Raw genomic sequence first — 24,974 nt, 5'->3', positions numbered from 1 at the left:
GAAGAAAGACCGCTTTCACCTACATACATACTGTTTTTATGTCACTGACCCACATACAGCACATAAATGTCTAGAAAAGGGATAAAGAGATACTCTACGCCTACAAATAGACGCAAACAAAACCACATCTGTGCTCGTCTGTCTGTACGACAGCAACATGTAGGAGGTGACCTAGTTTAATGCAGAGCATGAGAATATTTTAACAATATTATCTCATGGCAAAATACAAGCTAAAAAACATTCAAATTCTGACTTTTATTACCTGATACAAGTCTGCATCTATGGACGACCAGGCATGAAAGTCTCATTCATTGGGGCAGATTGTCACGTTAATATTAAAAGGAAATGGTTACGCGGTCAAATGTCTCATGAAAATATGATTACATTTTATGTAAGTCTCAAACCTAAACTGTGTTTGTGACCCAACTTTGCAGAAATGCGCTTACCATGAAGATCTGAAAATGAAAGAGATTCTCTTTCTTTCTCTGTCACACACACACCTTTGCTACGTTTCTACTACGACTAAGACTTCATCACTTTATCTGAAGGTGTCTGTACACGGTGATACAGTTTGGATATAGAGTAGCAGGCTGTACGTAGTACACAGGTTTGCAGTTTTACACCGGTCAGCTCGCAACTACCAAGAGACTCAAAATGACTACAAAGAGATATAATATGACTACAAGATACATAAAACAACTACATATAGATGCAAATTGACTACAAAGAGGGGCAAAATACACAGACAAAAAATAACAACAACAAAAAACAATTACAAAGATACAAAGTGACACAAAACAACTACAAATAGACACAAAACTATAGAGATGCAAATCAACTACAAAAAGGGGCAAAACAACCACAGACAAAAAATAACAGCAAAGACCAAAACAACTACAAAAACACACAAAACAACTACAAAGAGAGACAAAACAACTACAAAAACACACAAAACAACTACAAAAAGATGTAAAACAACTACAAAGAGATGTAAAACAACTACAAAGAGATGCAAATCAACTACAAAGAGATGTAAAACAACTACAAAGAGATGTAAAACAACTACAAAGAGATGTAAAACAACTACAAAGAGATGCAAATTAACTACAAAAAGGGACAAAACAACCACCGACAAAAATAACTTCTAAAAGACCAAAACAAAGTGACACAAAACGACCAGAGAGACAAAAAAATTACTACAAAGTGACACAAAACAACCACAGAGAGACATAAAATGACTACAAAGAGACACAAAACAACAACAAATAGAAGCTAAAACATTATAAAGTCTGTGTGTCATCTTGCTCTTATGTAGGAGAAGTGGTGGGGTCCATTGTCTCATAATCCACTGATGCTCCTGCGGGTGAATATAACCCTCAGATTGTTAAATAGGGCTGTCACTTGTAGCAAAGACATTTGTCCAACACCTAATGCCAAATTTCCCACTTTGAATTTTCCAGCAGGCCTCTTTGCTCTCTAACACACACGTACAGACATGTACTTTCAACATAATCTCTCACTCACACTCTCTGTCTCTTTCATTCACACACACACACAGTGACATAAGCCTCTCTGTGTCGGTCAAGGCTCGGCAACCAGTTTCATGCACTACGAGAGACACAGCAGGATTAGCTTCAAAGAATGCCTGTGTGTGTTGTTGGCACAAGTCAGTCCATCAATAGGACACCTGCATTTTCAATTCTCAGGATGCCTCCTACACAAACACACACCGTTGTTTTTCTCCTGTAACTAGCTTGAATACGCACCAATACTGTTCTACACACAGTAAAACACTCACTTCACACATTCGCACATGTACTAACGCGCTCGCTGACATTCACACAGTGTCCAGTCACCCACAGTAACACCATCACCGGGCTACAAGGAGAGAGTTGACAAAAACAAAAAGAGTCAGCACAACCGGCTCCCTGATGGACGAGCGATGATGTAATCCGAAGAGACAAGGAGAAGTATGATGTATAGTAATGTCTCCCCAACCCTTGACTGCTAGTCAACTTACATTGATTAAATCAAATAAAAAGGGTGTGTAAATTACTGTATTACATGCAATATGCAGGCTCAAACAGTTCTAAAAAGACCATCTAAGCTAAAGAGCTAAAGAACTATTTTGCGTTCCTTTATAAATCAGCTTAGTTGCACATGAAAACCACTATCCTCCTAACCAAAGAATACTGAAATGGATCCTTTACTGTGATACTGGATCACAAAGATGGAGGCATGACAAGAGGAGAGAAGTCATGTAAATAGTGAGATATAAAAGAGGAATGAAAAAATGAACAGTGGAGGCTCAGAGGAAAATCGCTCTGTCACGGTGGCAGTAGCCAGGAGCAAAACCTTACTGTGCAAATTAACCTTGAGAGTCTGCATTGCAGGGAGCGAGCGAGAGAATGGAGGGAGAGCAGGGTGAGGAAGAGGAGATAAAGAGAGAGAGAGAGAGGGCACATTTAAAGAGGGGACAGTGTGAATAGGATGAAGGGGGTAATGAATAGAGGGGGCGGGAGTGAATGAAAGAAAAGTAAAAGATGAGGTGAGTGAGTAAAAGATGAGAGGAGACAGATGAGCTGAGGGTGAGCGGCGCTCTGAGAGGAGAAGAGTAATGAATGTGGCTGCAGAATCAAACATCCCATCGAAACCATTAACATGTGATCTGTATCTGGATAATGACATCTGATCGTGGGTCTTTGTACTTACACCTGTGATCAGCTCTCAATAGTGAAGCAATGCTGCTGTACAGGTATGTTCCTCACGACTAATTTCCCTGATGTTTAAATGGAAGTTTAAACTTAGTCGACTAGTCTAAAAGTAAGAAAACACATAAAAATGTAGCACAATTTAATCTATAAGCCATTTGAAATCACATTTTTAAATAACCAAATCATATTTTCAATGCTGCTGTATGTCCCCCGTGTCCGCTGTCTGCTTCAATCCATATTTGTTGGTGTTTAGCCTTTCAAAAACAACTTTTTCCACTGCGGTCAAAACCCTGTTTACTCTACCGCACCTGTGTTAATGGGGCGGTCTAGCAGACATTCAAAGCTTCATTCAAAAACCTCATCAAAGCTTTGCATGTAAAAAAATGACATTCATTACGGCCCTATTTCTGCTGGCCAATCCAGTTGATCAGGAGATAGACAGACTGACCGCTCAACCCAGCCGCTATTTCGGAAAGAGGAGGTGGTGGCAGGCGGGGGGCCGGGAGAACACGGCGGGTGGAAGATGAATCAGGAGCGGCTGATGAGATCAGATCAGAGCGGAGAATGTAATCTGGCAATATGTAATTCAAACGTGTACATTAATAAAATAATAAAATGTTTAACTGACTAGTATTTCTGGTGCAGACTAGCGAGTGAAGCAACGTTTAATCGACTAGTCGACTAATCGCGCACATCCCTACTGCTGTTTGGACTCTGCTTGTTTTGTCTTTGCCACAAAAGGGCTCATACAAAGCTTTTTGACGTGAGTTAGATATCCTCTCAACTTATTGGGTGGATTTGATTTGGTGTATCTGAGAAAATCTGAGTTTGGGCTTGAAGAAAACAGATTTCAAACAGACAGCAGTTACAACTGATATAGTGTTTGAAGGCTGGCATGGAAGTAGAGATGCACCGATTGCAATTTTATATATATACTGTATACTTGCTGGGCATGAATAGCATTAACGTTAGTTAATTCAAGAAATGAAGAAGAATTAACTGAATCCTGGCACTCTTTTTAAATAACATACTTTTGAATCTTTGGGCTCGGGGGAAGGTATCAAGTATTTTCAAGTCAAAAGGCTCAAGTCCAAGTGAAGTCACGAGTCACTGGTGTTAAAGTCCAAGTCAAGTTGCAAGTCTTTTTTTATTCTGTCAACATCTAAAGTCATCAAATTTGTGACTCAAGTCCAAAGTCTTGTGACTCGAGTCCACACCTCTGCTTATGGGCCTCCGCTGAAAGCTCAACACTAACACACTGTGTCCTGTTAAATGAGGTCACACTGTACAGACTGCATTGACAACTTGATGAGATCTGATTACAGTGAGAACAAACCAACGTCCAGATGTGGTCCAGCTAATCCGATAGCATTCCAATTGTAATACGGTCTGTGAGCAGGTGTGTTAACATGCATGCAAGTTTAAATAGGGTAAAAATTATGTGAAACTAAACAAGCTTGTTTTAAGCTAAATTCTCCAAATTCTCTTTTTATTATTGCAACATCTTAAATGTTATTGACTGTAATTAACGATCATGTGACATAAATACTCATCTGCTCCTTTTTTTCATATGTTTACCTTTTTGTTACGATGTTTTTTCATTTAATTGGGATCTCTTTCATCGTTATTTTGCATATTTTCATGAGCTCTCTTGCTCTAGGTGTGTGAGTCATCTCTTCAGAGTGTTTGTTTTCAACTGATCTGTGCACATTCAGAAACCCTCTCTCAGCTTAAAGTGCAGCAAAGCAGGGTGTTTTTTCCTGTAATATTTATGTAATAAAGAAGTTGCACAAACAGACAACAGAAGTTACTTACCAGCAGCGAAGCGTGCCTCCTGCTCTCCCTCAGTGAGGTCTGAGTAAGAGTTGAAGTCTGATTCCAGGGCTGCTGGAGTGTCGATGGGCCTACACCAGCCTTTCCACTCTATCAAGTGGGCCACTCTGCCCTGAGCCATGGCTGTGGGCTTTGTCACATGGTCCTTAACCACCTGGGAAATACCTGCAAAGAAAAAGCTAGGTTTTAGGGTACAGAATAACTTTTTTTGTGATGATTGAATGCTTGAAATATCAGCTGCATTCATGAACTTTGATGTTAAATGTTGCACTCACCATGCAGGGAAGATCGCGCTAATGCAGCAATCTCTTGAATGGTGAGAGCTCTTCTTGATTTTGGTAACATTTCAATGGTGTCATCAACATTCACCTGAAACGACAAGAACAAGAAGTGTGACTCAGGGGAAAACTGGTGCAGTAGCTCAGCTCAGCATGAATGTGAGCCGGCGTCTGAATACACTGTGACTCACAGGAGAACCCAGTGTCGTCTTTTCATGGAGAGGGGACTCCGGTGTTCACAGTACTTCAACAACTTCACTGTACTTCAAGGCCTTGGAAAGTGAAGAATTTTCTCTTCACACATCAATCAATGCTTTTAACGAGTCTCAAGCTGAGTGCCGACAACCACACGGGTGAGTGTGCATGCCCGCACGTGCACATTCTGCATGTTATGTCAACCCATTCTCACAGCCAACTCGTCAAATACCGACGCTTGGTCAGTGGCCCTCGACGTCTGACACACTGGGCGTTTGAGTAGCGTGTGGCGGCTGCCTCGCTAAACTGTTGTGTCTGTCATGCATGTGGCGTCAGCACCAGCAGCGTTTACTGCCAGCCCTTTCTTTCTACATTGAGTTTGCCTTTCATAATGGCAATTTCATTTCATTATAAATGTCATTTATATTTATTTTAGACAGAAAAAGGTTGAGAAGCGTGTGCTCATTTGTAAAAAATAATAATCCATGATTAAAAGTCGGTACTTTATTAATTTATGGAGCCGTGCAAGTCACTGCATTTTCAAAAACACTGTCCTCCAAATATTTCAGAATAAAAGCCTTGTGTTAACAAATGAAGGGATTCTGTCCACAGAAAAAACACTAAAGGGCTTTTATTTTGAAATGGAAACAGGCAGTGTTAATATAAATATTAAATTTGTGTCATGTCTGTGACATAATCTACAGATATGGACATTGAAACTGTAGTAATGTTGCTGGTATGATGGCAATATACTGTCAAAAGGTAATTTTCACTGTCTATCTTTGCTGTTAACCGTGCACAGCACACAAAACAATTGAATGAGACCTTGAATCTCTTGACTTATTTTACTGTAGTTTTGTTGTGTAACCTATGTGCATTACTAACGCCAGTTCTGTAACAAGCCTACTTATTTTACGTAACAAATGTACTTATCTTAACCCAAACCTTCTTTTCCTCAGTTATACAAGTACTTTTGTTGCCTAAACCTAACCACGTGTGCAAGTAAACCTAAAAACTAAGCAAACCTATGTTGGAAGTTTATTTTGAAAAGATACTGTATGTATGTAACGAGCAGAAACTGTATGTGTCCTGTGAACACAGAAGTTTATTTTGAAAGGACAAAGGACAATTTTGAAGGGTACTTGACGAGTTGGGAGTGAGAATGTGTTGGTTATGTAGCATATAAAATCAATAGTTCAACATTTTCATCATTCACATCAAGCGGCGTAATTTCCAAATTTTTTCTGGAATGAGGCCAATTTTCTGAGCTTTCACATCTCAAATAAAGACATAAACCAATCACATTGTGCAGAACGGGTTGCTTATATTTATGAAATCCGTAGTCTGAACCTAGACAGCAAAGTTTATTTCAACCTTCACAAAGGCAGCGCAGACCAGATTGACTCCCTCTGTTTTTACCTTTCACAATAAAAGCCCTAGACATATAATATTATGAATATATTATCATTTATTATTATTTATTTATTATTATTACAGTGTCATTTATTCATAAAGGCCTTTACGTGTGTAAAGGCCTTTATGAAACACATCTGATTTGCGTATTAATTCACGTAGAAGAGTAGAAACAAAAGTTGAAAAAACAACAAGCCCATGATATTGGTGGTTAGTTGCAGCCACATGTTAACTAAAGTGGTTTGTTAGATTAGCCTGCTGGCTAATGAGCATACTAATAGTTTGTTCGGGTAACTGAGCTGACCCTTCTCAAGCTATGACTAAAGAGTCTGCATCTATATGGCTGCAGACAAGAAGGCATAGAAAGAAAAATAATTACTTTCTAGATTATTTGCTGATTATAATTATGTGCATTATCTGCACATAGCCGAGTGGACCTTTCCAGTGGTGCCAGATGTGGCTGTTAGGAGATTTCTGATGCAACTGCAAAGTAAATATATAGGAAAACTTCTTGAAAGGAAACTGATGAAGCTCTGTGTCCAGACAGAGACAAGGCAAGTGAGTTAACAGGACCAGACAGTGGACAAAAGACGTCTAATCCTGCCGTTCTGTCCTCCGTCAAATCTGTCTGCGTTGTAAAGTCAAACCACAGAGGCAGTATCGGGTGTTGACAAGTTCCTTTGTCTGCTAACTCTTTTTATAGCCCTACCTGTACTCACGTGGGAAACGGCACGTCAACAGCAAAGGCCACATGCTGAGCTGACGCCACCGTGTTGTTACTCAATATGGGTCAACAGACGGGGTTGACTGAGCAATCGGATGACGGTCTTAGGCAGACAAGACTGATTGTGTCGTGATCTCTCTGAGCTAGAACAACAGAACTACAGTAGTAAACATAAGTATTTGGGTTGTATTTTCCTTCCTTTCATTAATGAGTCAAACCACATCTGATCTGCAGTGAACTAGAAAACACCAGACAACATGATGAACTTAAATCATCCCAGAAGCATCACGCTGACCTTGTCCTGTCAATTCAACCTCGTGGCAACAAAACACCAGCCGAGCAACAAACAAACAACCAACAACAAAACGATCTGTCAGAAGAGCGGAGGGGAATCCCGAGCTCGTGATGGTATCAGAGGCTGCCGCGAGGCGTGATAATCCTCTTGTGCCGCAGAGCAGCTCACAGATCAGAGGGAGGATAATCTGGAGGAGATGTGACACACGCCCTCGAGGAGGGTTAGAAAGATATATTGTGTTGGTCTTTAATTAAAAATCAGATGTCAGACAGGCAGTTAATGTTGTCCGCCCACAGCTGAATATGTTTTATTTGTTTTCAAATAGATGCCCAGAGAAATCATTTCAGTATGGTGTGGGAGGATTTTTATACATCTTCGGGGATATCCAACATAACAACTCCTGCCTCACCCTCCTGAATGCCCTTAAACTTGATTTCATTACTACTTTTTCCAGTAAAGCATCCCGTGATGATATGAATGCTGTTTCAGAGACATTTCTACCCTGACAAGAATAAAGTTTGGAAAAACAACTTGTCATTTCTGGAGTTTGGAGGCACTAAATGTTCTAATTTAAAGGGCAGGTGTGTTTTTCCAAATGGAAACGCTCACTTACCAAAGTAAACTAATCGAAGCTAATCAATAAGGTTATGAATAATGTGAACGTGAGCACTAGCTGAGTCAGAGTTAGCTTTGAGTTTGGAAGTATTTGAAAGGGTAGTTTGGATTTTTTTAACTGGGGTTGTATGTATACTCTCACATTCTGCGAGGTAAAATTACTGCTTTTGTGAATGTAGTCTGGTGGCTTTGAAGAGAGCGATATAACTGCTTCAGTTCCCCGTCGGAAAGCGCTGTCTGACGGCGAGGTAAAGTGGTTGTGGATGGGAGCAGCAGAAAAACATATTTCAGCCACCTAAAACAAATCAACACCAGTTTAAGTGCACACTATACCTAAAATATTCTCACCACTTTACCTTGCCGACAGACAGTGCTTTACGTCAGGGAACTGAAGAAAGCTACCAGACCGGACTCCATTCACAAAAACAGTAATTTTACCTCACACATGCAGTACCTGTGAGGGTTTCTGGATAATATTTGTCATTGTTTTGTGTTGTTAATTGATTTCCAATTATAAATAAACAGTATACATACATTTGCACAAAGCAAAGCAAATTTGTCCACTCCCCTGTTGATAAGAGTATTAAATACTTGATAAATCTCCCTTTAAGGTACATTTTGAACAGAAAAAAAAAGATTAATCATGATTAATCATGATTAATCATGATTAATCATGGACAATCATGCGATTATTCATGATTAAATATTTGAATCGATTGACAGCCCTAATAAAAATCTCAATGGAGCGTCCCTTTAAACATTACATTCAAATAAATCAGTACGAGCTTTTTAAAAATTGGGTCCAACTGTATGAGCTTGAGCGTCACCTTGTTGCCACACAGCTCCACTTAACAACACCGCTGCCTCCCGGCTCTGCTCCCCTCCCCCCTCGACTCCCCCACTGCCCTACTGAACAGCAGAGCCAACACAGAGGACATGAGCAGCACTCAGAGCAGACCCGAGTACACCGCTTCAATTAGACTGCAGCTTTCCCATCGCATATTCCCAACAACATGCAGCACGCTCATTAGGAAAAACACTCGTGTCTTTAGTCATTAAGATATTTAGCCCTCATAAGAATAGCAGAACAAACACAAACATGATGTCAAGAAGTCTCTCATGGTCTGGTGAACACAGACAGTAGAGAGGCTGTCATGTCATGATGCTGCTCAGGTTCACTTTTAGCCTTTAAATCCTTGGTTAACTATTGTCTCCGTGAGTCAGCGAGGCCAGGCTAATGTAGCCCGGAGAGAAAACACAGCAGATTCTTCAACACAACACGCATGTTAGGAGCTGAGAGCAGGCCGACAGAGGGTGTGTGACATTAACCGGACCTGACTAGTGTCTCCCTATCTGCGTCACCTGGAAGCCTGAACACACACACACTTCAAGGATTTTAGAATCTAATAACAAAACATGGCTTTTCAGGCTTAGTTATCATAACCTTTTACAAGTGAGACCGAGCCAAGACAGGGTCAAATAGCAGCATCCGACACATAACAAGACAATAACACTGAATCATGGCAACAACAATAGGTATGACAAAATACATCACATCATACAGTGCATTAACAGGACAGCATTTTGGTCATGTGTTATTTAATTGTTTAATTGAAGCAACTGCAGCTAGCAGTGATCACTTCCTTTATACGTTTAAAATAATTTAAAGAGATAAGGATCTCAAGTTTAAGCTTGGCCTGCAGATTGTTCCAGGACCAAGGACCATTATATCAGTAAGCCTGAAAACAAATGTTTGTGCTCCAGCAAACCCTTTTTGTTATTGTGCAGCCGTCACACAACGCCACAGGTTTCTGTGGCTAAGACGCATTTGTAGTAGGGGTGTCACGATATCGCGGTATCGACGATAACCGTGATATTTAAAAATGAGATATTGATATCATGTTGATATTACACATATGATAATATTGTGTAAATAATCCAGCGCCTCTTAAATAATTTAATATACACAGTTATGGTTACAGACTCTCTCTCCAGCCTCCCTACCAAAGAGTATAGAAGCAAAGAGACGAAACTCTGCTGCCACCATTTTGGACTGAAATCGCTTATTATATTTATAATATTTTCTTGTTCAACAACATAGGCCATTTCGGTACAATATGACAATAGAATAGAAATTATTTTGTTTTACTTTTGTACGGCACTTTTTAGGCGGACGTTTTACTCGCATCCGGTAGTCGCTTTCAGTCCAAAATGGCAGAAGCGTAGCTTTGCTGCTGGGTGCTGATGTTGCAATGGAACGAACAATTGACTTTCACATCTTGGCAATATACATTCTTTGTCCCTAGACTCATATTTTGAGTGTAATTCCTTTGCCCAAAATAGAAACAAAACACCCAATAAACAAATTTAAAAATTAATTTTACTGATAGCATTATTATTATTATTTTCAAATTTACTATAGATACCGCGATAATATTGTTATTGTGAATTCTGTTGGTCACGATAATCGTGTAGTGAAAATCTGATATTTGTTATATATATCTGTTGGGGTTAACTTGTGGAATGAATGTGACTAGGAATTAAAAATGTGTAATTCACTTTGCAAATTTAAAAACATGTTTAAATATAAGGTGGTAAACAGGTATAAAACTGAAGTATGATTGTTATTGCTTCTGTTTTGTTTTGTCTTGTTTTTATATAGTCTAAACTAAGTAGTGAATGAGCTGCCTATTAGAATATGCTAAGTAAAAAGGGTATAATAAGCTTAAGCTTCGGCCTACACCTTTTTGGTCAAAACTTTGTTTTTTGTTTTGTTTTTTTCCCATTTTATTTAATTCCTTATTCTTTATTATGTGCATTCCTCACAGAACATTGTTAATAAGGACCGAAATGAATGACTACTATTACTGATATTGTGACAGCCCTAATTTGCAGCCTACTTATTGCTCTATTTGTAAGGTAATTAAGGTTACATCAGCAGAAATCTATTTTGTGCCATTGTACAGGCTGAGTGAGTCAAATACACGTTTCTTATTTATCAACCGTCAGCTGCAAAACACAATGAAGGGAAGTCATTATACAAAATTATATGTTTCAGTGGAACAGACTGGCGTGACATCTGCTTCCCTGCATGGTGGAAAATAACCGGAACATCCGTCTCTTCCTTCGACATGTTTCTGTCTCTTTTCTCTCTCTCTCTCTCTCTCTCTACGTCTCAAGTTTTCCACAATGGGAACATTTCTATGGCAACTGGTCACCATGGAACAATTCCTGCCGGTACGTCGCCTGCACGCCTGATTCGCTGATGACGTCACACACTCAGAACACCAACCGCCAGCCACAACAGCCAAATTAATACCTCTTGCACGTGCCTTCCTGTTTTCATTTACTGTCGCTGCTCAGTGATGCCACACGAGCGTCAGAGATGATGCATTTGCAGCATCAAAGAAAATACAAAGCAGGAAAATTTGAATGTATTTCAGTTTCATGGCTGCTCAAATACTAATTCACCGGAAAAAATCTGAATTATTCCCTTATACAAAATCTTACCAAATATGTCTTTTTGAGGTACCTAAAGTGGAAATCATGTGATAAGATCAGCCGGCTCTCACAGTGCCCAGTATTCAATAACAGGCCTGAGTAGTATAGTGAATAGTGAGCGGCTGCATTTCATAATGGATCACTTAGGTGCTGCTAATTGTCGCCTGGCTGGCTCACTGCGACACATCAGATTCACACCCAGATGGTGCGCACTGATGGATAAAAGAGGCAAGGTGGATTCATCACCTTCATTACCATAATCATCCACATCTCTGAGCCAACTGTAAGCATCCCACTAACTAGACATAAATACTGTAGGTTATTAACTGTATAACAACAAACGGCTTGTACTGCAGCAGAACCCCTTTTGCAGGATTCTCAGATTATGATGGTTCTTTGTAGATCCACCACTCTCACCAAAGTGCTCTCAAAACCTCTTCTGTTCTTACCTATTATCTAATTCATTGCTAAAAGGATTGGGAGCAGAGTATCCTGTCAGTCTATCCTCCTTTGCTATATGAAACCCCACAATTAAAGGGGTAGTTTGGGTGTTTAGAAGTGGGATTGTATGAGGTACTTCTCCATAGTCAGTGTATTACCTACAGTAGATGACGGTTGGCACGCCCCCATCTTGGAGAAACAGACAAGACAATGTACTGCTGTGGACGGGGGCAGCAGCAAAACATGTTTTAGACACCTAAAAGAAAGGCTCACCTAAAAAAATCCATATCAGTTTAAGTGTACGCTATATTTAGAATATTTTCACTGCTTTACCTTGCCGTCAGACAGCTATACAGTCTGTGTTTCCGACGAAGAACTAAAGTCGTTATCGACGTTCTCACCAAAGCAACCAGACTCCATTGTAAAAAAATATAATTTTATCAATCATTTAGTTAGTTTGTGGTATTAACTGAATTTGGTTAGTTCGGATTCACCAAAGTCACACAATAGCACAAACAAACTGACTGATCAAGGCAGCGGTAGACCAGCATCCTCCAGTAGTCTGTGTAAAATTACAGGTTTTTCCAATGGAGTCTGGTGGCTTTGGCGAGAGCATAGATGGACACAACAGCTTCAGTTCCCTGTCGGAAAGAGCTGTCTGACGGCAAGACAAAGCAGTGATTTCGATTTTTTTTTTTTTTATTAATTTATTTAGGTGGGCCTTTCTTTTACGAGGCTAAAATACATTTTGCTGCTGCCCCCTTCTACAGCAGTACATTACTTTACTCCTGTGCTGGTACTTCTGTCTGTTTCTCCAAACTGGTGGCATGCTGACCGTCATCTACTGTAGGTAATACACTGACTATGGATAAGAACCTCATACAACCCCACTTCAAAACACCTGAACTATCCCTTTAACTCTGGTGCAACCAGTGGAAAGTAAAGGGTGTTTTTCTCCAGGCTTTTGAGGTCAAATAAACTTAAATTAAAGTGAGCCACCACTACAAATGTAGCATCTCACAGTCTGCTCAGTAGTAATCTCTTAAGTAGAGATTGTGTGTTATGTTTTGTCCAAAGGCGAGAGGCATTACACTCTGTGACACTGAGATTTAAAATCCCAAATTAAAAATGAATAGCTAATTACTCTGAATGGCTTTCAAATAATTAGAAACCAAGTGGTTAACATTAATGAAAAGTAAAATGGAGAAAGAACTCAGGGTTGAAACACACATTAATGAGGTAATTATCAAACCAGGAAAGGGTTGAGAAAATAATTTTCTGCTTCATGTGGCGGATTACTGAGAGACTGTCATCTTTGATTAGGTAAATCTGATCAACGCCTGGCTAGGTTATAATACACTAGGTTGATAGCAGCTTGGCTCAAATGAGTCAAATCATGTGACGTGATATAAACAGAAAATCCAATTATCTGTGTAACAATAAATACAAATACACAGTTAGCCTGCTGGAATTGAGTTTTCTTAACACAGTTGGTAAAACAATACTCCAGGCTCATTAAACCTCACAGTAAAAAGTATTTTTCTATCAATTGTGTGACCGCCTGATTGAAATTATTTGGCATAAAAATAATAATAATTGTGTTTATTTTTAAAACAATACATACAATTTACTATCTGGATCATATAAGATTAGTACAGACCTTAAATCTGTAACATATTGTACAACTGAATTTATACAGTAGATTGTTTGCTTTTATATACTGTAATTTTATAAACCCTTTACTGCACATTGAGGGGTCACAACAACAACACCAGTAGTTTAAGAGCAACTTTATTGTTTTTAATAAACACTAATGCTGTTCTTTATACTGCATGTGTTGATGGAGTTTGGGCTCTTTGGGACTATTTTTTTTTTCAAGCACCTTGATGTAGATGAAGTTGTGTCAGAAATCTATATTCTCCATTAACCCTTTTATTGTCAGAAATTACTAGAGGCTACCACTTTTTGAAAGCTTTTGCTCAGCATCTAATTAATTAAAAAATATCCATTTTGTATGAGTGAAAACGTATATTGATAAGAAGTGAAAGACAATTGGTTCAGCGCCCAGCAGCAAAGCTATGCTTCCACCATTTTGGACTGAAAGCGACTATCGGACACCAGTAAAACGTCCGCCTAAACAGTGCCGTACAAAAGTAAAATATAATTATTTCTATTTTATTGTCATAATTTTAATGCCTTTACGACTTTATTCTCGTAATATTATGACTTTATACTGTAAATCTCAGATGTTTCTTCCCTCAATGTGGCCCTAATACTCCGTCGTACATTTTGCACTTTGGCCCTCAGTGCATTAGACTTATAGACTATATACTTAGACTATAAACTGTGTTACCTTCATCACAATGATCAAATGTTTTGCGGCTCCGGACAGATTTTTTTTTTTCTTTTTTGCCTAAAATGGCTCTTTTGATAGTAAAGGTTGCTGACCCCTGAGCTAGGCTACATCAGCTAGACTACATCAGCTAGACTACATCAGCTAGGCTACATCACAAACCAGACCAAACTGAAGTAAAAAAAAGAGTGTTAAGGGCACCTGACTGAAGTCCAGTACACCCAAAGGTGCTGTCAGGATCAGTCTGCGCGCCAAGGAGGTCCGCGTGTTCCCCCAAAGCGCTAGGTCAGACATGGAGCCAGCAGGGCTCCAGTCGACGCGCAACGAGCCGTCAATGGCCACTGTCAGGAGGAAGAGAGCCACGTGAAGGTTACAGCAAATGAACGAAATGTCGTAAAACTCATAGTCGCCCAGCCAGCCTCATTGGGTGTTCAGTCCAAAATGGCGGCAGCGCTACCGCAGCGCCATCTAGCAAGAAAGCCATATTCTCCAACATTAACAAATTAAATTTATATTATTACAACAACGTTATTGTTCATAATATTTGTTTTTTAGTACTGGCGCAAGGATTACCAACTATGAGTTTTAAGAGTTATGGCTCATCCTTTACGTTGCAGTAAACCATGCCAAACCCCATGCCTCCACGGGGTCCCCAGGGCAGCCACTCAGGGGCGATGATCATATAAGGGAATGTAATGTAGCCGTATCTCACTGCAGTTTCCCCAAATTCAAACATCTACATACAATATAAATAAAGTAACCCCACCAAAATGAACCTATAAGCCCACCAGTCAATTACTAAATGTCTTTTAAAAAATTTGGCTGCACTACATACAAAAAAATTTGTTTTTGTAGGCAACTATGAAGCAAAAAGACTCAACGAAGCATCTGATTTGAAAAAAAATCAAGTGTTAAAGGTCCCATATCGTGCTCATTTTCAGGTTCATACTTGTATTTTATGTTTCTACTAGAAAATGTTTACATGCTGTAATGTTCAAAAAACACATTATTTTCCTCATACTGTCTGCCTGAATATACCTGTATTTACCCTCTGCCTGAAACGCTCCGTTTTGATGCATTTAAATGGAATTGCAACGGAATTGCGTTGCTAGGCAACAGTTTGGGTCCATGTTTACTTCCTGTCAGCTGATGTCATTAACATACACTGCAACATGAAATAAACTGGGACACATTAAGAATGTTTACGTTTAAAACCGTGTAATGGTGTAAATATTGTATATTTGTGACATCACAACGGCCTGTTTCTAACGCACAATTTCTGAAAACAGGCTGTGTGTGTATTTTTCCGTGTATTGAGCGTTTTGATAGTTTAACAGTATTTATATAGCACTTAAACCTGTTTCATAATATACTGTAAAAGACATGAAAATCTCATTTAATACAATATGGGACCTTTAAATCTGAATAAAATTAGATTATATTTTGAATGTCTTTCTGCAGAACTTAAAAGGCATCTTTAGGCTTGTACCATGCACTTTCATAAAGTGTTTAAATAGTGGAAGACACTTATTTTTTATTATGTATGGTACATGTCTAAGCTGAACCCTTTATTGCAGCTACTCTGCAGAGACTACTTGTAGTGAGATAACATGAGGGTTTGGGACATGGAGGCCTACTTCCATGCACGTCAAAGCCATGCCATGTCATGCAGGTAAGGCCCTGGCAGCAACCCAAAGCCTGTTTGATATTTTATGAAGGTTGTTCTGCTTTTTGTCGGAGGGAGAGAGCAACATAAAAAGCACAGAATAAGGGACACGCCTGCCTGTGATGGCATTATGCAATTTCCTTTTTACCTCCCTGATGTTTTATACACACTCTCTGACGTGAACAGACCACATCATCAACACAACCAAACAGCAGCAGCGCATGGTTGGAGCTGCAAAATGTCACTAAGCAACCTCCCGGCTGCAAAATGTCACACAACTTGCCTACAGATATGGAACTATTCGGTTGACTACATGAGTTTAACCTTTCTAACAGCTGCCCTCGTCGTGACCTGACAGACTCTTGGACCAAAAGGTGCTGATAAACGCGCTCCTGGACCTCAGACAGCTCCAAGCGTGCAGCAGAGCATTTCAGCACCTGGACACCTCCCACATACTGAAGCTCCATCACACACACACACACACACACACACACACACACACACACACATGCAATCCTGCGCTCTTCAAATCAGATTTGCCAAACGAGATTAAAGAGGTGGGGGCCTCTAAATGTCAGTGCCTGGCTCGTCTTTCCAGCCCTCCGCTGCAGGGAGGCGTTTCTAGTTACTGTCTGTGAAAAGAGCGACTCGCTCGATTAGTCGCCAGCACCCATCTCAAATATTGAGTCCAATATCAAGACCAATCACTCACACACCCACCGGGGTCAAAGACCTGCCATTTTAGCGAGCTCAAGTTGCCCACCAGCAGAATTCAATATGTGCCGTTTAATTGGTGTGATGAGATCAGATGCTCGGGGTGCATTGTGCGTCGTCGGATCTAGGCCACCTTGGTCAATGAAAGTATTGTCAAGAGGAGTGAAAGATGCGCACGTTGTTTTGTATGGCATGAGATTGATGAAAAGTCATTTGAGCCTCGGGTGCACCCAAAAGAGATTTGATGGTCAGCAACTAATTGAGAGGAAAATGCTCACATTACTGCATGGATCAACCGCCTCCTCCTGTCTGTATAGATGGGTTTGTTGAGCGGGTTTATTGCCTCAGATTGTAAACGGCATTGCGCACAGAACATGTTTTGCATTCACGTCTGCAATGCACAAGTCCGGTAAGTCATTCTGCAGCAATGACCCTGAGGTCACCAAGGATGTAATTTTAGGGACATGACTGTGGGGCGGAATGGACATGGAATAAAATTGATGTTATTGATCAAACTGAGAGGTTAGACCCTTTTTCACTTTGCAGAAAACAGACTGAAACTTGTGGCGTCTCTCTTGTCTTGTGTGAGGCCCTGCGGTCCATCATCCTCCTCCATCTGTGTCTAATTTGTTCATTTGCTCGACGTCTTTTTATCTTAATTAATCTCCTTTCCACCCTGACTGTGATCTCTCCACTGCAGCTCCAAAAAGTGGGTCCTCTTCCTCTCAGAGCAAAATGCAGTCTTCGTTTTTATTTATTTATTTCACTTAGGTCTCTCTCACACACACACACACACACACACACACACACACACACACACACATACACACACTCCTTCTCGCTCTCTGTAGTTCCCGTTGTCGTGGAAACTGCAGATGGAGAGACCTCGGCTGCGCATCCTTCTCTCGCTCATGTCTTCCGGGCTCTCTGAGAGACTTATGAGAGACAATTAGGTCAAGACCAGCAGCAGGGTGATGTCACACATACAGGCTTAATGTGAGAGTCAAACAGGTGGCTATCCTTTATATCACACTATCTATCAATAAACTGTTCATCTGTCAAATGTTTCAAAAGTCGCTTAAAGGGTCATTTAATTGCTTGTCTTGTAATTGCTTTTACCCCATGTTGTCCATATATCTGTTTTTATGTTTTTTATTTTTTTCCCACAATGTTGTTTGGTTACGATTACCCAGAAATCATTATAGATATTTAAATCAATTTCCTCCCCACAAACACTAACCATACACTTCCACACAACACACACACTTATCTTTTTTTATATATTTACTGTATTTTTATTGTTATTATATATATATATTGTCCTAATGTTTGTTATCATTATTATGTCATCATATTATTTATTTATATTAATCTTGTCTCTAGGTGTAGGCTTCAGATAAGCCCAGTGGGTTTTTTGCCTCTTCCTGCACTTTATATTATTCATTTATTTTTCTGTTATGTTGTATAGTCTTAAATTGTGCAAAAAAAAAAAATAAACAAATAAACACGCACACATCTGAACGTGCACATATATAGGGGTTTTATGGGTACTAGGGTACACTGTAAACACTTGCTGTTAATTTACAGCAGGATTTCAACAGTATTAACCTGTTATTGCTAAAAACAGTGATTTACTGTTAATACAAAAGAAAACCTGTTACATTACGCTCATAGGCCGTTTTTTAACTGAACTATAATGCATTCTTAAAAAACAGCACTTTACTGCTGATCAGCTGTCTAAAGTATCATCAGTAACAGTTTCATGCAGTATTTTTTTTATTCTGGGACCTGATCTGCACATGTGAGGCTTGTACATTGTACATGATTGTGAAATCAGTGAATTAGCTCTGTTCTTCACTCACATGTTGTTCTGGTTTGCATTCTGTGCTTGTAGCCAGCTATAGACAGACATTTTGGGAAAAGTGTCAACAAGTCTATTATAGCCTTTTTCCTAACAAGTGCCTTTAATTGTATTTAGTTTGACTATTCCAGCGTCTGTAACCTGCTAAGTCTATTCATCTAGGCAAAAAATAATGTTTATTAAAATGTATGTAAAAAAATACAACCTAAATAGTAAAACAAATCAGTAAGATAATGGAAAAGAAAGGTGAAAAACAGCTATATAATGTATCTTTAAACAGTAAATTAACTGTAAAATACTGTGAAATTAATACAAAAAAAACAGTATTTTTCATTAACAGTACAAAGCTGTACATTTCAGCAACAGTATAATAATGTTAATTTTACAGTAACATAAAGGAAACCCTGCTGCCAGTTCTTTACTGTTATTTTACTGGGAAATTCCTAACAGTGTATGTCCTTTACGCACTCCGAGACAAGGAGACAAGGCGCCATAATCATCAAGTGACTGAAGGCGACAGATTACACAACCAATTAGAGATGGAGAGAGGATCTGTAAGCATGGATATGACGGATAAATCACAGCGTGAAAAGGTTGCACATTACATCACCAGGAAGAAATAAGAGATATGTTTGTGTGAGAGCATGCATGGCTGGATGGATGGATGATGGAGATGGATGATGCATGATGGATGGAGATGCAGGTTTGTTTTTATGGAGACTACAGAGGAGACCCAGTCCAATAAATAACAGGATGGGGATATCTTGGGGAGACACGCATCAGAGGTCGGTGTAGCACATAGAGGACAGTGGATTGAATGGGGAGACACGCAGTCTATACAGCAAAAGGTGTAAACAACCATGAGAGCAAATAGATGCGGTGGCAACAGGGAGCTTGTTTCTTGGCAACAAGCATCTCTCTCTGCCTCAAAGCACTGAAGGAGTACCTTTAAATCTGCACATCTAATCTTATGTCTTTTTCACTTTAACACCAAGATTATCCTGAAATTCTTAGAAATGACGAACCTGCAGATGTTTTTTGCACGATGCAAAAAGGAGGATATAGGAGCATTAAAAAGGTGTCCTACCTTGCAACTAAACTGGGTCAGCGCGGTCAGAACCATCGTGTCTGGATGAGTCGATTATATACAAATATATAAAAAAGCTGTTTTTCAAAAGCAGAGCATCCCTCAATGGTGTCAAGAGCACCTCTAGTCTTCTCTGACTGGCTTGCTCACCAAAAAAGCTTCTTGCAACTCTCGAAGCATCGCGATGTTTAGGCTGCAGAGATCTTCCTCACCACCACCACCTCCACCAACCCACTAAAAAATGCACACATTTAACATCTAATTCCAGTTATCTCTATATAACGACCTTATTCGTCTTCTGCATATGACTCAGCATTGCTATCATATGTCTCTCATCTCGGGAACACAGCATGCTGTGCACTTCCAAGCACCCAAATCTCCTCCTCTGCACCCTCTGCTGCAGCAAAAACAATGCGAAAAAAACAAAATCAGGCTTCCTTTTCCAGCGTGCTTTTTTTTTTTTATGAGAGCAGATCAAAAACAACAACTCTTACCAATTGGCGCTTTGGAGCTGATACAGCCCATTTTCGCAGCAGGAGAGCAAAATCTATCAAATCTCTTTCTTTTTCCCTCACAAATTCCCCTGCAGTAAGAGCCTCGGAGAGCTCTTACCTCACTGATCTGATGGAAAGCCTCGGTCACTCTCCTCCTCCTCCTCTACGGAGGCTCCACTGGGTGTGCTGCTGGTACTTCTGGCACTTCTGCTCTTCTGTCTCCTCTTTCTTTTTCACTTGCTTCAAATCCATATATAAGATTTATACATCTTTTTTTCTTTTTTTTTTAAGATTTGTGTTTTCTTGGATGAGGCTGGTGCTCTACGTCACCGGTTGAAGGGTCGAGTCCTGCAGGTTTCAGCACCACAAGAGGATGCACAGCGCTATGTGATGGGTCGAGTCCTGCAGGTTTCAGCACCACAGAGGATGGACAGCGCTATGTGTGTGTGTCTGGAGGCTACAGCAGCATGGGTCTCTGCTCCAAGAGAGCTGGCTTGCTGCAGCAGGTAGCTGGAGGTCTCCCCTCTTGGTCACTGCAGATCAAAGTCCACACACACCTGCACGGTACTCTGTGCGCTCCTGCAGTCGCCTGGTCAAGCAGAGCGTCATTGGACGGTGATACAACAATCCCACGCTGAACTGCTTATATATACAACCCCAGAAACGAGTTTCCGCCTCCTCGTACTGTTTTCCCCTGCTAGGTGGAAGCGGAATGAGATGTGATTGGCTGGTGTCACCTTACATGCCAGCAGGACATGTGGAGGAAGGGCGGAGTTAGAGGCACACACAGGAGGAGAAGCAAGTTGTCAACCCAGGGATTGCATTTCTTCTCATCTATCTCATCAGCTGACATATAATGACAAATGACTGAGGAACATGCTGCATATTTCAACAGGTCTAAAAAAGAGAAATAGAGTTGATGACAGCCTGCAGCAGGTTGTTGTAATAATAATAATAATAATAACAGCAACTAAACTTGTGCAGAAGGAAGGTAATTCATTTTTTTCCTTTCCCTGTGGAGAACAATCTAACAGTCCGAGGGAGAAAAGGTCGTGTTGGACCTTTAAATGCCCAAAGGCTGTTTTATGTACATGGTGTTGTGCGGTGATGCAATAAGATAAGATAAGATAAGATAAGATAAGATTAACCTTTATTAATTAAAGGCAGATAGTGCATGTTTAAAGCCAGATAGTGCATGTTTAAAGCCAGATAGTGCATGTTTAAAGGCAGATAGTGCATGTTTAAAAGGCAGATAGTGCATGTTTAAAAGGCAGATAGTGCATGTTTAAAAGGCAGGAAGTGCATGTTTAAAGGCAGATAGTGCATGTTTAAAGGCAGATAGTGCATGTTTAAAGGTAGATAGTGCATGTTAAAAGGTAGATAGTGCATGTTTAAAGGCAGATAGTGCATGTTTAAAGGTAGATAGTGCATGTTAAAAGGTAGATAGTGCATGTTAAAATGTAGATAGTGCATGTTTAAAAGGTAGATAGTGCATGTTTAAAGGTAGATAGTGCATGTTAAAATGTAGATAGTGCATGTTTAAAGGTAGATAGTGCATGTTAAAATGTAGATAGTGCATGTTTAAAGGTAGATAGTGCATGTTAAAATGTAGATAGTGCATGTTTAAAGTTCTTAAAGTCCTAATAGTTCTCATATGATAATAATAATAATAGCACCATCCAATTATGGCAGCAAAAAGCACATGTGAGGAACATTTTTCACACGCAGTTCTGACATAGTTTCAGGACTTCAGAGCCTCATATCCTCCCACACTGTAGTGGTCATAGCTGCAGGCTTATTACGACCTCCAAAGTCCATGCACCAAAAATATAGTTTCTAAAAATACGCGTTTGACATTCTCTGTGCATGCATGTTCAATCAAAGTAGCCCATTGAAGCGCAACGCACTCGAAGAGAGAGAGAGAGAGAGAGAGAGAAAAAAAGATTGGTCTATTGTGAGGAGGCCTATTGTGGCCTATTTGTAAAGCGACCCACTCGTGTCTCCAGGCAGGTCGGAGCTGAAGCATCTTCACTCTCCCTCCGTCTCTCTTAACGCCCACCAGGACTCACAACAGACCTGCAGAGCTGCTGACCCACTGCGTCTATTATCTGCTACCAGAGGACCTCTGAGAGGCTTTTACAATTCATCACCCAAAACAGAATGATGAAGCTGCCTCTGAATAGATGCTTTGTTGCATGCATGAGCAACATTTACGCGCACACAGTACTGATGGTATCTTATTGAATCGTGAGCGCAGAGAAGTGCAATGTGTGGCTCTATGAAATGACACACATCTGGGTGAAACATAGCCTATATGCCTTCAGGGCTAAAGTTTAATCTGCGCGTCTCTGGGAGACAGACTTTGATGTCTTGTCAGTCATCATATTTCACCAAATGGTCCCGGAAATGTAATTATAAACCGTGTGTGTTTGATGGTCACTGGTGGCTGTTGGGTGCATTTCAGCCTTTGTTGGTTGCATTCTATAAGATCAAGGGAAACAGACTGAGACTTAAAGATATTCAGTCGACAATGGTGCCGAAAGATGCGAAAAGAGAGTTTGGATCGACGCTCCAGCGCACGTTGTGTGTGCGTAAATACGCGCGATAGAGAGAGCCAAAGGACAGAAGTCGAGAAGATGTTGGTGCAACAGGTGTTTCTCCACTATGTGCATGCTTCTTCAGAGCCATTATGAGAACATTTAGTGATCATAAATGACCATCTTTTTATCAGTAAACACTCTGAAAATGGCACCAAATAAAAAATAAACTGGGGGAAGTGTGTCACTTTGCTCGTCACACATGCAACATGTGGGAGGACGGACATTCGTCACACAGTTATGTGTTTGCTTAGGTAAAGATCTTCTCATGCTGTGATTTTACAGTGGTAAGACTGTAATCTTCTGTACTTCCTCTTTTCCTGCAATGCGCACTCAACTCCTATTTCATAACACATCAAAGTTGCGGCAGCTTCTGCAGCCTGGTCCGCCCGCCCTCTCCAGCCCTCTCCAGCTCTCTCCAGGCCACACGGAGCTTTGTCTGGTGCTCTAGCGCCACCAGAAGGAAGGCTGCAGCAGTACAGGCAGCTGTAGGAGCGACAGGAGAGCTGCAGGAGAGCCTGTTGCTGCAGTATACAGTAGATGTGTGACTGCAGAGCTGAGAGCGGAGAGCATGAGGAGATGCTGTTATCAGAGCATCAGGGCACTATGTGTTCAGGCTGCATACCTGAAACCTTCATATCTCCTGCTCTCATCAGTCTGCAAGAAAAAAGGGTGCATAAAATAAAGACCAAAACAAAACAAAACAAATAATCCAAACAAAAATAATCTGCAATTATTTAGCAATTTACAATAAAAGCAGGAGCTCAACTCAGTAAAGGAGAATTTAAAGTGATAATCCAACCAAAATCCATCTTTGTCTCCCTTCAAGCTGTAAAAGTTGAGCATGAAAGTTCATTTCTGACTTTGCAGATAGTAGTTTGAACAAAAATGCTCCACCAATGTTCCTATCTTCTGGAGCTTTCAACTTTCACACTTTACAGTATTCATGCAGCATTTGTTATGACCAAGATCCATCCTGATAACGACGGTGAGATGTGAGTGGACTGTCTGAGACAGCATAATGGATTCCAACAGTGGCAAGGTTTCACTGAAGAAAATAAATGTCAAAACTACACAAGCTCCTGCAGCATCCGTCCATCTGGTCAATAAAATATTAATCAAACTTCTGGTGCAAGTCAATGAACACAATCAGTGGAGGATGAGCACTTGTTTTCAGTCAAGTCAACCTAAAACGCAGGCTGCAGTGTCTGCAGAAGAAAAAAGAAATCCCCAAATGTTCAACACCAGCCTGCCATCACGCCCACAGCCTCTCAGCTGAAGAACACGCCCCGGGCCGGCAGACCCCGACTGACTCGGCAGCAAAAGACATCACAGCAAATCCCGAACCTAAAATAAGCCATCAATCGGACCAGGTGCTGAAGTGACCGGGTAATGAAAAAAGGCTTTTGACCCAAGCTGAGAAAACTAGCTGTTCCTGCTCCAGGGAGCCCAGGACAGCACAGAAAACAACAAGGTCAAAGGTCAGCAATGAGATTGAAGCCTTCAGCCAGCAGACCAAACAGGCCTTAATAGTTTCAGTGCTGAGACTGCAGACAAGAAAGAGCTCGTGATCGAGATCCTGCAGACTTCTGGAGGGGTGGGGATCTCATGAAAATGGGGATGGATGGCTTTGGAGAGGTGAAACAGAAGAGAAGAACAGAGTGACAGATGCTCTGACCCAGACTGCTGCCGGTCCCCAGCAGCAGCAGGAGGAGACGTCCTGTCCCCTCAGGGCTTCAAACCAGAGTCAGCAGGCCCTGGTGGTGGAGAAGCAGCAAGAGTGGGACATGAGTGCTGCTGGACAGAGGGTGGTGGGAAACGAGCCATCTCTGTGAAGAATATTGGTTCCAAACAAAACAACTAGAAGAATAAAGGAGCATTCTGACAAATCCCTACAGTTCTTCATATTAAAAGGACCAGTGTGTAACAACTAGGGGGATCTATTGGTACAGTGTGTAGGATTTGGCGGCATCTAGTGGTGTGGTTGCAGAATCGCAGCAGCGGAAGTCAGACGGCAGCTGGCGGTACCACGGTTTTGCAGTAGTAGTACTGTAGAAAAACGTGGCGGACTCAGTGGAGAGGATCCGCTCCCTATGTAGATATAAACGGCAACGTTTATTCGTTGAAGAACGATTCTTAGTTTCAGGTGATTACACACTAAAGAAAACATAGTTATTAATATTATATTCCATT

At 40.6% G+C, this 24,974-nt stretch overlaps 1 protein-coding gene across 5 annotated transcripts in view; it reads right to left on the bottom strand.

Annotated features, from left to right (window-relative positions):
• The window catches only part of zgc:165508 (uncharacterized protein LOC100101652 homolog), a 28,651-nt gene extending 7,738 nt beyond the window's left edge, over window positions 1–20,913 (bottom strand). The window contains exons 1-4 of one of the 5 annotated variants that reach the window (XM_037775838.1): window positions 20,185–20,284; window positions 14,564–14,703; window positions 4,823–4,916; window positions 4,530–4,712 (exon numbers count right to left, since the gene is read on the bottom strand). In XM_037775838.1, coding sequence (XP_037631766.1) covers window positions 4,530–4,712; window positions 4,823–4,916; window positions 14,564–14,703; window positions 20,185–20,215 — 448 coding nt within the window. In that variant the 5' untranslated portion in view covers window positions 20,216–20,284. The other 4 variants (XM_037775839.1, XM_037775841.1, XM_037775842.1 and 1 more) reach the window with 4 other exon arrangements.
• Window positions 20,914–24,974: the final 4,061 nt, after the last annotated feature.

This window comes from Sebastes umbrosus, chromosome 7 (assembly GCF_015220745.1).
Source record: "Sebastes umbrosus isolate fSebUmb1 chromosome 7, fSebUmb1.pri, whole genome shotgun sequence".
NCBI classification, from domain to species: Eukaryota; Metazoa; Chordata; class Actinopteri; order Perciformes; family Sebastidae; genus Sebastes; species Sebastes umbrosus.
Note: the sequence above shows the minus strand (reverse complement) of the source record. Positions and strands in the feature narration are given on the sequence as shown.